We start from the raw sequence: 15662 nt of genomic DNA, 5'->3' as shown, positions 1-15662 counted from the left end.
AGCATTTTGGATAGATAGATAGATATCTAATTAATATATATATATATATATATATATATATATATATATATATATATATATATATATATATATATATATAATATTTATTTTTTAATTTGTTTAAACCAGGGGTGCATCTTATACTCAGATGCGTCTCAAAAAGAGAAAAATCTGGTAATTTTTACTTTAGTAGCCGCAGTTGTGGTGATTGGTTCCCTTTATTAGCTTTAGACTGGTGGTGTGTCTGCACTTTATAATAAGGGAGAAATCACACCTGTATTAGAAGATTAAAATATCACCTGAGAGTCCAGTACGCGGAGGGGCCGGAGCCGTCCTTCCATCATGCAGCAACCTAAAGACCCTGCAGCAATCATCCTCTTCTATCTGGATGGATCTCTTTGGGCCCTATTACACAGGACGATTATCGTGTGAAAAATCGTTATATCGAATTAAACGATAATCGTCCTGGGTAATTGCAGGCAACGATTGAAAAATCTTTCATGTGTCGTTGATTTAGAGCTGGACCTAAAACCATCGCTAATCGTTCGCTGTAAATCTGCATTCATTCAATAATCGTTCAGTGTAATTGCACATGGTTCATTGTTTTGCTGGGATCAGAAGGAATAAACGATCATAGTAACGATCGCAATAACGTTCATATTAACGATCGTAACTAACGACCATCGTTCTGTGTAATATGGTGAACGATTTCAGGTTATTGATAAACAGTCTCGGTTGCGATCTTTTATCGTTAGTCGTTAATCGTTAAAAATCGGACCATTGTGAACGGTTCCACTTGAGTTTCAACCTTTTTATGCGTCGTCTACAAATTCTGAATCCATCTGACATGTTCAGGACCTTGCGTTCATTGCTCAGACGTAAAGGTCTCCTCTAAGAGACTGAGGTGTAGCGAGGTCACCCGACCCAGCAGAGCTCCTCATTCTGTCCTTCCCAGAACTGGAGAAGACCTGCAGTTATCTTAAAGGGGTTTTCTTACTAAGACCATCTATCACTTATACACTAGACAGGTGATAAATGTTATACTGCCAGGACACATTGATCGCAGTTATGGCTGCTGATCACCAATACATCCCGGGTGAGGCTGGGATCAATGGCCGGGTATGTGCGCTACTGTTCCAATCGCCTCTGTGGAAGACCTGAAAACAGTAGAGCACCAGCACTTGTATGCTACTTTTCTATCATTTTAAAAGACGACTGGAAACATTCTTTTAAATCAACTAATCAACAGGTGCCAGAAAGTTTTATAGATTTGTAATTTACTTCTGTTTAAGAATATCGAGTCGTCCAGAACCTATCAGCTGCTGTATGTCCTGCAGGAAGTGGTGTATTCTTTCCAGTCTGATACAGTGCTCTCTGCTGCCACCTCTGTCCATGTCAGGAATTGTCCATAGAAAACTTCTCCTGCTCTGGACAGTTCCTGACATGGACAGAGGTGGCAGCAGAGAGCACTGTGCCAGACTGGAAAGAATACACCACTTCCTGCAGGACACACAGCAGCTGATTAGTACTGGAAGACTATACAGATTTGTAAATTACTTCTATTTACAAATCTCCTTTGCGAAAGACCCAGCAGTACGCACTCCGCACTATTATACACCAATTGGCCATAACATTAAGACCACTGAGAAGTAAAGTGAATAGATCCATGGCGGTCATAGCTCACACCTTACAGAATGTGCTGCTAATACTCCCGGACACCTCCTGTGCATCTTATATTCCTATCATGGAGATTGCGGTGATATTTTTACCTCTTTAAGCTCCAGCAGGCGGCTCCTCGTGTCAGCTCACCTGTCCATTCTACCTACACGGCTATAAAATTAGACAGCGGAGCAGAAATAACCTAACCCCTTGTGTGCGCATTACTCACAGATCTTTCTTCTAGCACGGCACGCTCTTAAAGGGCCACGCACCAGCTTTACACAAGAGGCTGCGTTCTCCTTCTCACCCTGTTTGTTTTACTCTCTTCTTCATGGGGAGGTTACGAGGGTAAAGGAAATCTGCAGATGATAAGTACACTGTACGGTGTCTGTTACCATGACAACAGTCACGTTTCCACGGTAACAGGCATTCTCCTAACCACCGCTTCAAAAATGGTCATTGTTAGTTCGGGGGGAAATTTAGCTTTAGTTGCTGCAGCACTTCAGTAAAGTCAGCGTACAGGACAAATTACAGTATTCCTGGGAGGAACATGCGGGATATATGGGATAAAGCATACACTGGAGATGGGATACAAGCAATGATATAAATTACCAAGAAAAGACCAGTCTAGTTACGGGGACCTTGTGTACATTAGGGCAGTGATTCTCCCAACCTGTGGCTCTTCAGCTGTTGCAACACTGCAACTCCCAGCATGCCCTGGTAGCTGCTTCTAAGTATAAGGCAGGACTAGACTGGACAGACTGGCACTATGCTGCTACGCTATTAAATAGTGCAGCTGGAAGTGTATTGGACAGGACAAGCTGGCACTGTGCTGCTACGCCATGACATAGTACAGCTGGAAGTGCACTAGACAGGACAGGCTGGCACTATGCTGCTACACCATGACATAGCGCTGGTGGAAGTGCACTAGACAGGACAAGCTGGCACTGTGCTGCTACGCCATGACATAGTACAGCTGGAAGTGCACTAGACAGGACCGGCTGGCACTATGCTGCTACACCATGACAAAGCGCTGGTGGAAGTGCACTAGACAGGACAGGCTGGCACTATGCTGCTACACCATGACATAGCGCTGGTGGAAGTGCACTAGACAGGACAGGCTGGCACTATGCTGCTACACCATGACAAAGCGCTGGTGGAAGTGCACTAGACAGGACAGGCTGGCACTATGCTGCTAGCCATAACATGGAGGTGCACTTGACAGGCTTGCACTGTGCCTGGCTGATGACTTACACAGTACATTCAATTTGATAGTATGTGGAGGGAGAAGTGGTTACTGATGCACTAAACTATATGAACTGAATTGAAAGAAACCTCTCAATAGCAAGGAAGGGGTTACACTAAGCACTAAAATGCTGCAATTGCTTATGGGAGGGGGTTAGAGGGAATTACATTCAGGGGCCAGCGGGGTATACATATGGTAGTATAAGCACATGGCCGCCCACAGCTTTTTACCTTTCAGGGACACTGGTTTCCTCCTCCTCATTCCTACATGGTTTGGAGAAACTGTTACTGATGCACAGGGTTTTCAAGGTGCTATGGGAAATGAAAGAAACGACAGTAACATAGCAAGGAAAGGGTTACACTAAGCACCGAACTGCTTTTGAAAGAAGAGGGCAGCCTTGATTTACCTTTCAGGGACCACGTTGATCACGTGTACAACTCTGGCTCTTTTCCTCTCCTGCACATAGCAGTAGCTAAGCCCCGCCCCAACTTTCTGTGTTCCATCCTGGTCTGTCTAACAGCAGATTGTATAAAAGGGAGACCCCTAGAGGCCAGAACTTTACAGCAGTTATTTTTGGTAAATTAAATTATTTACACAAGTGTTAGCAGTCGCATAGTTATATCCCATAGAGGGATAGACGGTGAGCGTTTACCCTAGGCACCTATGCCATCACATTCTCTTCTATATACTGATGACATTACAGAAAGGATCTATATACTCTGTAACTTATACAGTGTCAGGCAGGATTACGCTCCTTGTTTTCCTCCTGATGAGGATTTGTTGGTATGTCAGGTCCTGTGTCCTGTTCACATTGCACTTTTTGATCTAAGGGATATGTCTGAGGATCCAGAAGCCTCCATTCCTAGCTCTGTGTAATTTATATTGTTATACCACTTGTTTTTATTTACTTGTTTATATTGTTTTTGTTTTAGGGATTTGGGAACTAAGAGAATCCAGATCATGCTGCTGCGATCCTTACTTATGGTACGTAGCTAGAGGATTTGTTATAGTGTGTCAGCGCTTGTTTGATACATGGCCAAAAACTTATTGAACCAGGAGATACCCCTCCCCAGTTACCCTCATACATATTCAGGTGAGCGTACATGTATACTTAGAGAAAATTGCCGTCCGAACAGCTGATCATTCTTGAGAGCAAAAGGATCAGCCAGTTGACATGTCAGTCCTGGTCCTTGCATCTCCTGTTAGAGCAGAACTATGAGGCGACCATACACATTAAATGGTTAGTAAATCTTTGGAGCCTGTCTTGTGCAGTGATGAGCTGGATGGGGAGAGAAGTGTTCAGCCAAGCTCTTCTCCCACCTTGTTTTAGCGATTGCTGACTCCAGTCGATCTGTAATTTTGACATATCAAAAGTTTTTTTAAAGTGACAGTGACACTTTAGTTTAGGCTCCTTTTACTTCATCAATGTGTTTGTATCTCTATAATCTTCTGGAAGTATTGCAGGATTGATGATGACAGTCTTGGCTTTTCTTTCCAGGTGACTTCAGGTTACAAGGCAAAGACCATAGCGGCTGCGCTCCCCCCACCGTTCCTGGACCCCCTCCTATCCCCTTCTCTCATGGAGGACTGTGAGCTGCGTCAGCTAGTACTCGAAATTATGCACAACCTTATCGATCGTCATGACAACAGAGCGAAACTCCGGGGAATCAGGTACTTGTTCGCACCGTGTTACAGGTTATCATCTACCTTATTGTTTACAATATAAAATTGAATATCTCATTAGTCAACTATTAAAGAGGACCTGTCACCCCCGGTTCCGGGGTGACAGCCTCCCATCCCCCCGCTAGAGCACCTTATACGTACCTGATCCCGCCGGGTCCCGCTTCTTGATCTGGTCGGGTGACTGAGATTTCAGCGCCCAAAGCCCGGCGCGCGCGCTCCTGAGATGAGTCCAACGCTCATAGAAAATGACGGACCGTCGGACTCACTGTTGGACTTATCTCAGGAGCGCACGCATCGGGCTTCGGGCACTGAAATCTCCGTCACCCGACTGGATCAAGAAGCGGGACCCGGCGCGGTCAGGTACGTATAAGGTGCTCTAGCGGGGGTCGGGAGCCTGTCACCCCGGCACCGGGGGTGACAGGTTCCCTTTAAAGGTGCCCTACAGGAAAGTAAGAGAGGTTTTCTATGGGGATTTGATACTGCTCTGGACAGTTCCTGACATGGACAGAGGTGGCAGCAGAGAGCAGTGTGTCAGACTGGAGAGGATACACCACTTCCTGCAGGACATACAGCAGCAGTACTGGAAGACTGGAGATTTTTAAATAGAAGTAAATTACACATCTGTATAAGTTTCTATAACTGATGGGTTTGAAAGAAAACCTTTTTTGCTGCAGTTCCCCTTTAAGTTACACCTTACATATCAATTTAATAAGGTTGCACTATATTAGCCTTCCTGTAACACTAAACACATTTTGCAGCTTTCGCCCTTCCCAACGATGGTTACAAATTGCAATTTAATGTTTTATGAAAACAGGAAACTTTTTTTTTCTGGCCCCTGAAGCTTTTTCGGCTCCATTATCGGCTTCACTAAGTACGTCATTGTATCTTTACTTAATGGGAAATGCTTTTGCCCTGCAAATCCACAGCGATGGAGACGCCGGCTTATAATTTATTGTGACAGCTTTGTCCCCGAAGATTGAAATGGCAGAGTAATTGCTGAACATGCTTATAATTACCAGCTAATATTTTATAGCGGGCTAGTTACTCCCTTCCCTCCCCAAAATGCAGAACACCATGTACTCTGGGTGGAATCGCTTACTCTAAGCCGGTGTCATACGCTGTGATGGGAGACTGCTGTATTATGTGCTGTGTCATATAACACACTCTATAAGAGAAACAGATCACTGATCTCAGGGAGACCAGCCGAACGATAACCCTGCCGGCTGCTAGGGAAAGCGCTCAATGCAGTGAAATCCTAGGTGCATTGCCCCCTGGGAAACATGAATATGCAAAAAGAGCCCGTGGAGCCTCATTGAAGAGTCTCGAAACACTGGACTAGCCAGATATCCCTTTGGGAAGGACCCAGCCAAGGGGCGGCTCCTGTAGGGAAACCACCAAAACCACCATATTAAGTGGCCCTATAAGTCAATGTAATGACAAGGGAAAAAACCAAGGCCAGCTAAACATCCACATACAGCTATCTCAGGGTTTCCCAGGGGGCAATGTACCTAGGATTTCACTGCATTGAGCTCTTTCACTAGCAGCTGGCAGTGTTATATTTGGCTGGTCTCCCTGAGATCAGTGATCTGTTTCTCATTGTTGCCACCTAGCCAGAATTCTACTTCCCACTGATGAGGGGCAACACCCCGAAACAGCTGTGTGTAGATGGATACCTGGCCTTGGTTTTTCCCTTGTAATTACATTGACTTATAGGGCCACTTAATATGGTGGTTTTGGTGGTTTCCTTACAGGAGCTGCGCCTTTGCTGGGTCCTTCCCGCAGGGATATCTGGCTAGTCCTGTGTTTCGAGACTCTTCAGTGAGGCTCCACAGGCTCTTCTTTTGCATGTACTACAGTCTTATATATAGTCATGGTTTGGCAATGTCTCTCATAGGTCTCTGTCACCTGAGGTCATACATTACTTAGACATCCAATAACCTTCATCATACACCTAACATCATACATCCTATAACCTCACATATACTATGCGACCATCTCCAACTCTTACTGAACCACAACTCCCATCATGTTTCTCAAACTGTGGCTTTCTAGCTGTTGAAAAACTACAATTCCTAGCATGCCCTGACTGGAAATTTGTAGTATTGCAACAGCCAGAGAGTCACAGGTAGCGGAACAGTGATATAAACTAAGGGTAGTAGTACATGGGCCAATGGGGGCCTGATAATAACTGTAAACGAGCACTGATGTGCTAGATCGGCGCTCGTTTACTGGGCCTATTACACTGCCCGATTATCGTTTTAACAAGGGCTGCATGGACATCGTTATCGATGTCCTTGCAGCCCTTGCTTAACTTTATACATTACCTATCCATGCTGCAGGGCTCCTCTTGCGGTCTTCTTCCCGGGTCCCGCGCGCTCCAGCTTAAGAGCGGCCTGTCTAAACTGACAGGCCGCTCAGCCAATCACTGACCGCAGCGGTCCTGGCCAGTGATTGGCTGAGCAGCCTGTCAGTTGTAACGAGCGGGACTCGGGGAGAAGAAGACCGCAAGAGGAGCCCTGCAGCATGGATAGGTAACGTATGTCGCCAGCCGCGCACTGCTATTACACGTAGCGATGCACGGTCGGCGTCCGTCATTTATGGGTTCAAACCTATATCAACAATCAGGCTGATCCTTGTATTTATTACACGTAGCGATAATTGGTTGAATCGGGCCGGTTATGGTTCCGTGTAAAAATAACCTAAGGCTCTGTTCACATTTGCAAATCTGTTTTCCAACTGCTAATTTCTATTGAAATCACTGGAGACTGAAGACCGACAAAGTCTCTAGTATTACAATTAGAGATGAGCGAATGAATCTACAGTAGGTTCCTATCTGCATTGTGCTGATCAGGCTGCGGACTTTGTAATCTGCTCCGCTCCGTGGTGCGCCTCCCCGGGTGCTGGGGAAAGATGGATCCAGTCCTGGGAAACTGGGAGAAGTGTTCCCTCTGTAGATTTGCTCATCTCTAATTACAATGTGTTTCTTGTAGATCAGGATGTGTATATATTGTATTTTCCTGCGTATAAGACTACTTTTTAATCCAGGGCAATCTTCTAAAAAGTCAGGTTGTGGTATACTCCAGGTGTCGTCTTAAGGGGGGGGCTAAAAAACTCTGGAACGGAACTGGAGAATCTGCGGTCACCACATAGGATGGGGGGAGCTAAAAAAACGGGCGCGTCTCCACTGTATCCAGCGACCGTATGAAGGGCGGAGCAAGCTACAGGCATCCGGGGTATGGGAAAAAAATAGATACGGTAGAGTGGCGCTGTTCCCAGAAAAACACACCTCTTTCAGATCTCGCTGCTGTCTGATGATTCTTATTAACTTTGATTTGGTGAGCTTTGGAAGAAAGGTAGTCTTATACGGCAAGTATATCCCAAACTCTATATTTTAACTGGAAAAGTTGGTGGTCATCTTATACGCTGGAAAATACGGTATATTGCATATATATAGTATATGCACATACATACAGTGTGTGTGTATGTATGTATGTATATATAACTTATTTTATTTTTTTATAGAATCATTCCAGATGTTGCAGACCTTAAAATAAAACGCGAGAAAATCAGTCGTCAGGATGTGAACTTTGTGAAAAAGGTGAGCTGTGCGCATGCAGAGACCACATACAAAACTCCTGCAGACCCCAGACCCCAAGTCTTCTCACAATTTGCTGCACCATTGAATAAAATAGCTAAATATTAGCCGTTTAAGGGGGTTTTCCCATCTGACAAAGTTATCCCCCATCCAACAGTATAAGAGATAACTAGCTGGTCATTGGCCACTTGCCATCTTAAGAACGGGGTACCCTGTCTTCTGGAAAATCGCGAGTGCACCAGGACGTTCCAGAAACTGGAGAGTAAAGTGTTTCCAGAAGCTCTCACAGAGAATGAATGGAGCCTTGACTTCCAGTCTGACAAGAGAAATCATGGAGGGCCCCAATGTTTGGACTCTCCAGGTTTTCCTTGTTGATATGGGATAACATTGTCATATGGGAACCACCTATTACACCTCTAGATATTATACAGAAGCTAGTGTGGATGTCTCAGGTCTGCTCAAAACTACGCAAATGACTTTATAAATATTGCACAAATTTTTACTCCTTTCTTAAAAACTCATTATTAGCCAAAATAGTAGTGCATACTCAATGATACATGTGCCCCTATATCTGTTCCTGGGAAAGCTGAGTATTATGGCAGCTGATACAAGATTTCCTAGTTTCATCTGCTCTGCCCGGTTATTCAGCAGTCACCATCAGATCAGACACGTCTCTTATCTTACAGTATGAGGTTTTTGTATGTAGATTTATTGGAATGATCTCTTAACGCATCGCCATGTCTGTGTGCAGCACGGTCAGCAGCTCTACCGCCACATATATCTAGGCTGCAAGGAGGAGGACAACGTACATAAGAACTACGAGCTCCTCTATACGGCCCTGGCGCTGGTGACCATCGAGCTGGCCAATGAAGAAGTAGTCATAGACTTAATACGAGTGGCGATTGCATTGCAGGTATTTGTCACATTGTTTTTGTGTTTCTCCTTTTATCATATATCTTTCTCATGGCCAGTTCTGTGTTTTTGTCATGCAAAGTTCCAAATCTGACGTAAAGTGAGAAGTTGCCTGCAGCTACCACTGGGGAAAGCTTGGTGCGTGCGGTGTGATTTTGGAGTATAATGTATAGGCAGCATGCAGCACATCTAGCTTACTGTCAGAGCCCATCTACAGACCCCCATCTAATGTTCTTCCCATAGGACATGGCAATCACCAATGAAGACAACCTGCAGATGTTCAGCCGCTGCAGCATCATGGCCCTGGTCGCAGCGTATCTCAACTTCCTCAGCCAAATGATCGCTGTCCCTGCGTTTTGCCAGCACGTCAGCAAGGTAATGTTCTAGATTCTCCCAATGCATGGTAGAAGTACAATGTGAAGAACTGATTGGATTATTTGTGCGGCCGGTTAAGTTATCATTATTGGCCACGCGTTTCCCTGTGTAAGCAGAGCATGTGCAGTAACTAATTTAAAGGGCCACACAAAGGATTCAACGTTTATGTTGTCCGACCCACGTGTGATCAGCCATGAAAAGATTCCAGTCATTAAGAATAACTTCTAACATGTCATTAGTTATATCAAAAGGTATTGATTATGGCAGGTGAGACCGGATAGTCTATGAGTCTACATAAAGACATGTCAAGTTAATTTTAAGGACAGTAACTGAGCAAATCTACTAGATCTAAATTCGTTAACCAGCGTAAAAGGGCCTATAAACAGTGGAAACTTAGACTAGATCATTTATTATGGAATGTTTCATTAGAAAAAAAAATTTGTTTACATTTTTTTTTATTATTACACATATTTTTAAAGAATTTTTGGTATTTTTTTTCCTTAATTTTGCATTTTTCTGTCTATATTATAAAATAATCCTGAGACTTTTTTATGCTCTCCACTGGGGTTAAAACGAAGCTGAAACTTCCTGTTGTGTCTGTATTGATAAGAGGAGGCTGCTGTAAAGTGATCTGTACAGCATTGCAGCGTCATTTGACACCAATAGATAGAGGAGACAACAGCAGCTCCTGGTGGAGCGACCGCCTCAAAGGCCACAGAGCGTGCACAGTAATTTTTCACAATTATCTCAAGGGGACAGAGTCTGTACAATGTTAAGGACACCCCAAGCAATATGGCAGCCCCCATAACAATGTACACAATTAAAAACATTATAATCAGAAAATAGAAACAGAATAGGATAAAAGGTAGAAAAAAACCTATCTGACTCTAATAAATAAAAGAAAAGTTAGGTGAATATCCCAGATTTATCAAGCTTTGTTTCAAATTAGCCACACCCCTTACTCTAAAGCCACTCCCACTTGTCCAACTGTCCCTATATTTGCAGGACTACCATGTAACGCTGCATGTAAGTTGGAGTTGGTGTAGCAGGACTAGTGTTACAGTAAGCAGACGTCATCATGTCACAACCCCTTAAAATGATGGCTGATTCATGTGGATGGAGCAGTGTTCCAGTTTCTATACTGAAGCTCCGCTATGCAGGACGCACTATGAAGGGGACACTGCTCTGGAGTAGCTCTTCCATCCTCAGAATCAGTGGGGCTCCGACTATAGATGGAAAAATCCCTTCAAGTTTTATTGATATGTTTCCTTCCCAGAACTTTTTTTTTTTACTCCTTATAAGAGTTTTGCTACTGAATATCCAAAAAGATTATTATGTATTTTATGTTTCAGGTGATAGAAACAAGGAACATGGATGCACCTTACTTCTTGCCCGAAGTCATATTCAGAGATAAATGCAGGTAAAACGGCGGTATCGCGTATCTAACCGATCTTAAAGGTGTTATCCCGCCTTTTAAAAAGTATTGATCTGTCAGGGGCTCACCACTGGTTTCAACTTCTTGCAGGAGACTGCTCAATAATAGGTCTATGGGGCCCTTCTGGTATGAGTTGGTTCGAGAAGTAAGCTGGGGAGTGAAGCGCACAGATGTGGGCTTCTCCTGGCTATAAGGGCCATGCTAATTTTTGCTTTGCAGGAAACCAGTCTCCCCACTGGACCACCAGGCAAGGTATTTGCAAGCCTTCTAAAGGCAGCTGTCAGTTTTGACGGCAACATTTAAATGGTTAAGTAGCCGACAAGGCTGATTGTGCCTTGCCAGCTAAGAGCTGCTGATAGCAGATGGGAGCAGCACAGTACACCATAACGTATCAGGTACATCATAGGCCTTTAAGGGGTTAAAAATGTCTGGCCTAACTGCAGGATAGACTATCAGTAAATGAGGCACCCCCCTAATCAGCTGTTTGAAGGAACCTTGATGTTTGTGCAAGTGCTGCAGCCTCTTTAGTGTTAACAAACGTTTGCCAAGCATTGGTACCCCTAGCACCGTAAAATTTTTAACCCTTTAAGGACCGGGCCAATTTTTGTTTTTGCGTTTTCGTTTTTCCTCCTTGTGTTTAAAAGGCCATAGCACTTGCATTTTTCTACCTAGAAACCCACATGAGCCCTTATTTTTTGCGTCACTAATTGTACTTTGCAATGACAGGCTGAATTTTTGCATAAAGTGCACTGCGAAACCAGAAAAAAAATTCAAAGTGTGGTGAAATTGAAAAAAAAAAAACCACATTTCTTTTATTTGGGGGGTATTTGTTTTTACGGCATTCGCCCTGGGGTAAAACTGACTTGTTGTGCATGTTGTTACGATTAAAACGATATATAACATGTATAACTTTTCTTGTATCTGATGGCCTGTAAAAAATTCAAACCATTGTTAACAAATATACGTTCCCATTCCCAGGCTTATAACGCTTTTATTCTTTGGTCTATGGGGCTGTGTCAGGTGTCATTTTTTGCGCCATGATGTGTTCTTTCTATCGGTATCTTGATTGCGCATATACGACTTTTTGATAGCTTTTTATTACATTTTTTCTGGATTTGATGCGACCAAATTTGCACTTTGGGATTTTTTTGTGCTTACACCATTTACCGTGCGAGATCAGGTTGGCCCCATCTTGGAGAGGACCCCGGCCGGCACCACACACTGAGATCGCTCGAGCGATCTCCCCCACTAGACGTACGGGTACGTCATATGTCCTTAAGAGGTTAAAGTGTTACTGTCGTTTAAATTTTTTTTGCAGGAATCAATAGTACAGGTGATTTTAATAAACTTTGTAATTGGCTTTATTAGCCGAAAAATGCATTTTTATCATGCGAAGCTCTCCCTCCTGTCTTCATGGTTCTCTTATGGAGAGGGGAGGGGTGGAGGGAGAGGAGGCACCAAAACAGGACAACAAAGAGTTATTTTACAGCTACATCACAGCGCTATCTTCTCTGAAGTCACCATTGACCTCTCTGACCTCTGAATAGCAGCTTTCACACAACTCCCACTGTGTAATCCTTTGTTCTCTGCTGGCGACTAATCTCCTTCCTCCCCCCTCCACTCTCCCCTCTCCATAGGTTACACAGGGCCCGACTGATGTAAAAGAGTCAAGATTTCATGATAATGAGCAGTGGATGAGAGAAAGGGAGGGTAGGGGGGGACCTGGGAAAAGTCTTTTTGAATGCAGATAATGGCAGATTTGCCTAATAAACCCAATTACAAAGTTTCTTAAAATCGCCTGGACTATTGATTTTCGGCAAAAAAAAAAAAAAAAATTTTTTATATATATATATATATATATATATATATATATATATATATATATATATATATATATATATATATATATAAATAAATATAATGACAGTAACACTTAAAGTTTCTTATTTAATTCAATGGGAAACAGCTGCAAGTGATTAGCAAACAATATTGTGAGAGAAATGGATATGCCGCAGAAGATTGCTGCAATAGAATGCATAAACCCACATCTACCTCCCTAGCACTGTATTCTGCTGGGGTTTCTTTTCTGTATTCCGTATAAATTTACTCTTATTAAAATTATGTTGAAACAATGCCATAAAGCGTTGTCCTTGAACTGTGGCTCTCCAGATGCTGCAAAACTACCACATGATTGGAGATATAGTTTTGCAATAGCGGGAGAGGAGATGGTTGGGGAACACTGCACTATAAAGAATGAGGACGTAGACGTGCAAAATGATCGTACGGATGAGAAGAGGCACTTCACGTAATGAACTTAAACACCTGGAATACTGGAGGATCTCAGAAGCCAAGGACGCACGCAACCAGTTTTGTCTTGTCAATAAAATTCTCCCCCTATACCTGCTGTTTCCAAGAAAATGCCGCTATAAGGATGTGAGTCTGAAAGAAGAAGCGATTCTAAGAGTCTGCGAGGATTCCTGGTATAGAAATCAATAGTGAGCGTACAGACGCACAGTACAGTCAGTAGTGGGTACAGAGAGACATGGACTGACATCATATAACGTCACAAATAAGTCTGGGATCAGGGTTATATCTGTGTTACCTCTCCAGGCTTCACCTGTTGTGTCTCTGTGACGTTGTGACTTTCTCTAATTCAGCTTTATCTGTTATGAGGTGTAAATAGAGACCAGTAATATCAGGTGACATCTTTTAAAGGATACGTCCGGCGAAATTTTTTTATTAAAGTATTGTATTGCCCCCCAAAAGTTATACAAATCCCCAATATACACTTATTACAGGAAATGCTTATAAAGTGTTTTTTCCCCTGCACTTACTACTGCATCAAGGCTTCATTTCCTGGATAACAGGGTAATAGGGAGGATGATGGCAGAGGGATGCTCAGTGTCCCTCCAGTGCCCTATGTCCCTCAGTATCCCCCTGCCATCATCCTCTCCAGCAGCCACAGCCACACAGCTCTGGGAATCTGCTTGTGACATCACCATGTTATCCAGGAAGTGACATCACCATGTTATCCAGGAAGTGACATCACCATTTTATATCCAGGAAGTGACATCACCATGTTATCCAGGTAGTGAAGCTTTGATGCAGTATTAAGTGCAGGGGAAAAAAAGCACTTTATGTGTATTTCCCATAATAAGTGTATATTGGGGATTTGGGGGGCAATACAATACGTTCATAAAAATTCATATTCAAATTTCATAAAAATTTCGCCGGACTTCTCCTTTAAGTATATATTTTTTGTTGTCACTGTGTGTTTTTTTTTTTAAATATGTTTTTTATCAGTCTTTAATAAAATTATTTATTTTACTGTACATCATTGTTTTTTTTTTTAGTTGTTTATCATACATACAGCTTAGTGTTAGCTGTGGTCAGTTCAACAGGCAGTAACTCTCATTTTCTGCTTGTCTCTCCCTCTTTACAGTCTCCCAAAGTCTCTGGAGAAGCATGATAAGAACGTCTTCTTCCTGACAAACAAAATAGTGGAGTCCCTCGGAGGCAGCGGGTACAGCGTGGAGAGACTGTCAGTCCCTTATGTGCCACAGGTGACAGGTGAGAACCAATCCTCTGTGATTTGTTATATAGAGATCTTTACAGGCACTTCTATAGAATTTTTGTATATAGAGCTCAGTGTTGATGTGTAAAAGCTATAGGTGAATGTTCAGTATCTTTTTATGATTCTGTGTGTCTGAGCAGAGTCGTAGTTACAGGTAATGGAGACGAGGCATCAGAGCCCAATGGTCACAGGATTGAAAGCCTAGGCATCTGAGCAGACTAGCAGCCACAGGAAATAGAGACACAGCAGTACTGTGTTAGCCATAGGTAACACAGTCAAGGCACCTAAGAAGATTAGTGGTCACAGAAAAATGAGGCAACTGAGCAGAGTAGTAGTGACATGTAATGGAGGTTAGGCATCTGATCCGAGTAGTAGTTACAGAGAGTAGAGACTAGGCATCTGAGCAGAGTAGTAGTGACAGGTAGTGGAGACTAGGCATCTGAGCAGAGTAGTAGTCACAGGTAGTGGAAACTAGGCACCTGAGTGGAGTTGAAAGTTTCCTGTGGTTCAGGAAGGCCTCGCTCAGATAAGATACATAGTCCCTATTCACATCTGCGTCATGGTTCCCCTTCACACTAGAAACCAATGGTGTCCGTACCTTTGATGCTGAATAATGCGGAATACTACATGCCCATACCTGTCCAAACCTCCAAGGCAGATGTAAACAGTGTTTTAATAAGAATTTTTGTTATTCTTAAAGTGTCACTGTCGTTTGCAATATACATTCATTTTTTTTTTTATCATGCTGTAAAACAAAGCTGAACTTACCAGAAATCCAGGTCCAGTCTCCTGAAGACATGCTATATAACAGCTATAGTTACTGCATCCCTGTTCAGGCTCCTGAAGATATGCTATATAAAAGCTATACTTACTATATCTAGGTCCAGTCTCCTGAAGGCAGCTATATAAAAGCTATACTTACTATATCTAGGTCCAGTCTCCTGAAGGCAGCTATATAACTGCTATACTTACCAGAAATCCAGATCCAGGCTCCTGAAGGCAGCTATATAACAGCTATACTTAATGTATCCAGGTCCAGGCTCCTGAAGGCAGCTATATAACAGCTATACTTACTGTATTCAGTTCCACTCTCCTGAAAGCTGCTATATAACAGCTATACTTACTGTATCCAGGTCCAGTCTCCTGAAGGCAGCTATATAACCAGGGCCGGCGTCAGCACCCG

At 43.1% G+C, this 15662-nt stretch overlaps 1 protein-coding gene across 3 annotated transcripts in view; it reads left to right on the top strand.

The window, feature by feature from the left end:
- Positions 1–15662, top strand: part of EFR3A (EFR3 homolog A) — a 97943-nt gene that overhangs the window by 68637 nt on the left and 13644 nt on the right. For all 3 annotated transcript variants that reach the window (XM_069957087.1, XM_069957088.1, XM_069957089.1), the window contains 7 exons: positions 3838–3889; positions 4404–4576; positions 8111–8186; positions 8935–9096; positions 9339–9470; positions 10823–10890; positions 14348–14475. In XM_069957087.1, coding sequence (XP_069813188.1) covers positions 3838–3889; positions 4404–4576; positions 8111–8186; positions 8935–9096; positions 9339–9470; positions 10823–10890; positions 14348–14475 — 791 coding nt within the window. The remainder of the gene's footprint in view (positions 1–3837; positions 3890–4403; positions 4577–8110; positions 8187–8934; positions 9097–9338; positions 9471–10822; positions 10891–14347; positions 14476–15662) is intronic.

This window comes from Dendropsophus ebraccatus, chromosome 2 (genome assembly GCF_027789765.1).
Source record: "Dendropsophus ebraccatus isolate aDenEbr1 chromosome 2, aDenEbr1.pat, whole genome shotgun sequence".
Lineage (NCBI taxonomy): Eukaryota > Metazoa > Chordata > Amphibia > Anura > Hylidae > Dendropsophus > Dendropsophus ebraccatus.
This window is presented reverse-complemented; position numbering and strand designations above follow the sequence as displayed.